This window comes from Charadrius vociferus, unplaced genomic scaffold, assembly GCF_000708025.1.
Source record: "Charadrius vociferus isolate BGI_N301 unplaced genomic scaffold, ASM70802v2 scaffold176, whole genome shotgun sequence".
Classification (NCBI taxonomy): domain Eukaryota; kingdom Metazoa; phylum Chordata; class Aves; order Charadriiformes; family Charadriidae; genus Charadrius; species Charadrius vociferus.
In genome coordinates, this window is record NW_009648961.1 from 386,120 (window position 1) to 390,053 (window position 3,934).

General features: G+C 44.2%; 1 protein-coding gene across 1 annotated transcript in view; it reads right to left on the minus strand.

Moving 5' to 3' along the window:
* The window catches only part of CNKSR3 (CNKSR family member 3), a 132,742-nt gene that overhangs the window by 17,783 nt on the left and 111,025 nt on the right, over positions 1 to 3,934 (minus strand). Inside the window, exon 20 of the mRNA XM_009887613.1 lies at positions 2,020 to 2,108. Coding sequence (XP_009885915.1) covers positions 2,020 to 2,108 — 89 coding nt within the window. The remainder of the gene's footprint in view (positions 1 to 2,019; positions 2,109 to 3,934) is intronic.

Sequence of the window (3,934 nt, forward strand, 5' to 3'; positions counted from 1 at the left end):
TTGCAGTCAAACTCAGCCGTGTTGGCACCTAACTGCTCCTACCCACCACGCAAGCAAGCTGAGCACAGGGCAGACACACAGCAGCTGGAACTTATTCCGGTGGCCATTTACAGGATAAAAAGATGACAATTTTGCTCAGGAGGGGCATGCTCTGTCCATGGGGGGAACGGATTTTAAGCTGGGGATGAGGAGAAGGGAAATCAGCTGAGAGAGGTAAAGGCTGGAGGGAAGATAACCTTTAAGGGAACAGCTGAGGAAGCAGGACCCCTTGGCACCTGCACCATTGCCTGCCTCCCACGCATCCCCTGCTAAAACGTGGAGGCCAGCACTCAAGAAGAGCATATGGGAAGGAGACAACTGGAGATCGCCTCTGCAGCAACAGACTGACAAGCAGCCGGAAGCCAAAAAAACCCAGAAAACTAAAAAACAGCACCTGTTTAAAACTCATCAACTTGAAAAATGCAGGCATTCTCTCAGAGGTGAGCAGACGGAAAAGACATCTACAGCCTCTTAAAGTCAAGCCACTGAGGTATAAAATTCAAGACGCTTCATTATCGGCCCTCGGCCCAGAATAACTCTTGGAGACGTATTGCCAAGGTTCCTATTTTCTTTGGTATTTATAGCCACTCAGCCACATTTAACTTCCAGTTAATACAGGCAATAAAGAATCATGTTTTACACAGCAGTGAAAACCACGCACCCCCCCAGTGCTAGGTGGATGGTTTTGCAGTGATTAACGTTACACAACTGTCTCGGGAGAGGAAGTGAAGACTGACTTATCTGACTGAAACAGAAGGGGGCAACTGCGTGACAGTGTGACATATGTGCCCAGCTTTATGCGCACTAATTAAAGATTACCAGACGGGCAACCCTGTGCATGACATCTCCTTTTTCTTTTTTTTTATTGCCTGTGGCCATGCAAGTTTCTCCAGCTCATCTGTATATTTCAAATTTGTTCCTGCTTTGCTGCCTCCATGACCACCCCAGCTACTGGATGTCATTTCAGTGTGCCATACAGGAACCAGTACCACACCAATGAGGCAGCAGACACTTCCTTTCCGTGAGATGCAATGAAATTATTTAGTAGGAAGTATGTTACTGCATACCCCTCAACGTCAACTTTCAGCTGGGGAAGGGAAAGGCTTGAACCCAGGATTCCTTATTTCAGCTGAATTGCCATCCCAAACTGGATTACTCATTTCTAAACATAAAATTAAGTAAACCTTGTATCTTAAAGCGCATGTAAGGGGAGAGGAGATCACTGGGAAAAGCAACGATATAGAAATAAGATTAATAGGATGATAAGTGGCTAATAATTAGGTGAGTCAATTTGATTAGACACACATGGGTGCATAGTGCTTATTCTAATTTATGAAATTAAGTGAGGCAGGAAGGAATATTCTGGACAAATACTCAACCAGCAAGAGAGAAAAATAGTATAGATTTTGGGAGGGTGGTTATTTTCTTTTTTTATAGTCGGTTTTTCAGAGGTAGAGGAAAAGAACCAATTTTATCGCTGTAAGAAGAGGCCTCTTTCCCTTCCCTTTTCTTCACTGCCTCAAAAGCAGCTTCAAATTCATCAGTATTGAGAACAGGTCACTCAAAGAAATAAATACAAATCTGTTGGATGATGGTACCAGGGTCACAAAAAGAAAGAAGATTTGGGACTGATTAAGAAAAAAAAGAATAGTATGAAAAACAGGGTTATAGCAGTGTGTTAAAAACCTTGTAAAGAAAAGACAGCAAGTCTACAAGGTAGAGTGACACTTTCCTTTCTCCAGCAAGATAAATATACCTCCGTCTAAGGGAGATGTTCTTTGCAGTGCGAGGCTCCCAGCAGCACAGGCTGCAATAACTGCGTGCTCTGCCACAGGGCAGGGGCAGTCAGTGCATCCTCATTTCACAGGCACACAGGGCGAAACTTCCCACCCACTGTTTTAAGTTATTCCTCAAAGGCCCACCACCTCCAGAAGGTTTTGTTCCAACTGGCTAGCAACTAGAAACAAGGTAATTACTTACCGAAGGAGGAGGTGGGGGTTGAACTGTGTAGGGGGGAGGTGGTGTGTCTGTTATTTCTGGATCATCCTGTTCACTTTCACTGTAGCATTCTGAGGCAGACATGGAAAATGAGCAAAAGCAAAGTGTTAGAACAACACCCATTTACTCCCTGCAGCGCTGTGGTAACCAAAGATCACCACATAGGATGTTCTGGGCTGAGGATAACTCTGTAACAAGTCAGTGTCTCCTACAGTGAAAATTAACCCACTTGTGGTAATGGTACACTGCTTCACGGCAACATGTTTTCTTTTTTTTAACCCAAAACATTGGCTAATTTGCTATGGCAGGAAACACCAGGTGACACTGCTCTAGATAGCTTCACAAATAGGTTTGGGGAGGTTTTTGTTTGTTGTTTTTTTTCCTCCCCTTGCAGCTTTTAAAAGAAAGGCTGCATCATTTGTAGTATGTTAAGGAGACCTGTTGCAAACAGCAGATGCTGTCCCTTAACCTCTGTAACCAGTAAGTTTTCCTGGAGCATTGGTGTTTTGGCTACAATTTTGGAGGAAACACCTTGCTCGCATGGTGCTTTGGAAACCATACAGAAGCCTCATGAGGGTCTTCTGTCGCCACATGGTAACTCACGTAGGCACACCATGCAGCATGGCACGACATGTGCAGAGCTAGTACTAAAAGTAAACGCAGTACTCTAAGACTATATGCCCCACTCATCTTCTTTTTAAAATAAAAAGTAAGCTGATAGTAAGCCTTAGTATCCATTGACGTGTGACAGAGAGGCAGTCGTGTTGTTATTTCTTTCAACTACCTGTGTAGCAGATGAAAGCATTTTCTCAGGTGCTTTTTAAAAGCGGATTAAATAAAGTGATAATCACTGATAAAATGAGACACAGAAAAGGGGAGGCAGTTAGTTGCTTGTTCTTGTTCTCAGGGCCTGGCTGTAACCACTGGGAAGATCATTTCTCTCCGCTAAATCTCCCAGCATGCATCAGCCTTTCACATCCAACCTTTGTAGCGCTTGCATCCTGCCCTGCACCACGCGCGAAGGGTGACAGCACTCACACTCTCCTGACTGATCTGGGGACATGAAAGGTTGCAAAGACATAGTCGGAGCTTAATGAGGACGACACGAGTGAGTGTCAAGTGTGACAAGAGCAGAGGCTGCCCGTGCCTGCCTCCACGGGAGCCGTCTCTCTGCACTGCCTCTCCCTCCACCAGCTGCACACAGCAGCTTGTGTGTCCCAGAGCAGCTGGGTCTCTCTGGTGGAAGCAACGCCTAAATGGGCGAGAGTTGTTTGTGTTCTGGGAGTACTTGGTAAGAGCTGGACTTCATAAGTGCACACCACTAGAAAGCAGTGTGTCATCACAATCCCTGGGAAATCACCTGTGCTTAGCTCATCTTTTAACTAAATTAATACCCACGCACTTTCTTTCTGTGCATGTCATTTGGGGTTTTTAATAAGCATGGTGCAAGGGGAACAAAGTTTTAAGAGAAAAGAATTTTGTTTCTAAGATGTTAACTAAGTGGAACTTTAAGAGATTCATTATTTTTTCTCCCCTTACTCTTTGCAGAACTATAAGTTTTTTTAACAGCGTAGCTGCTATTCTGTTTATTGGAAATATGTGCTGGCACGTCTTACCATTAAGGACCGAGACTGGCCGTAATAAGGCCTATATCAAATTCTAAGGCTCTATTAATGCCTTCTTGAATGACTCTTAGTAAAGAACTTATTGTTTCTACAGTTCCCCTTTTAGGCACACAGAACTGAAAAAGAATCAACAGCTGTTTCTGATACTAAATAGGCAAATGGGGTTGGGGGGGTGGTGGTGGTGTTAAAATGCATAGAAAGTACACGAATACATAAGAACTGCCATAACAAGAGCCAAGACCCTCCTGAAGAGTTATGGTGTGAGACACAGA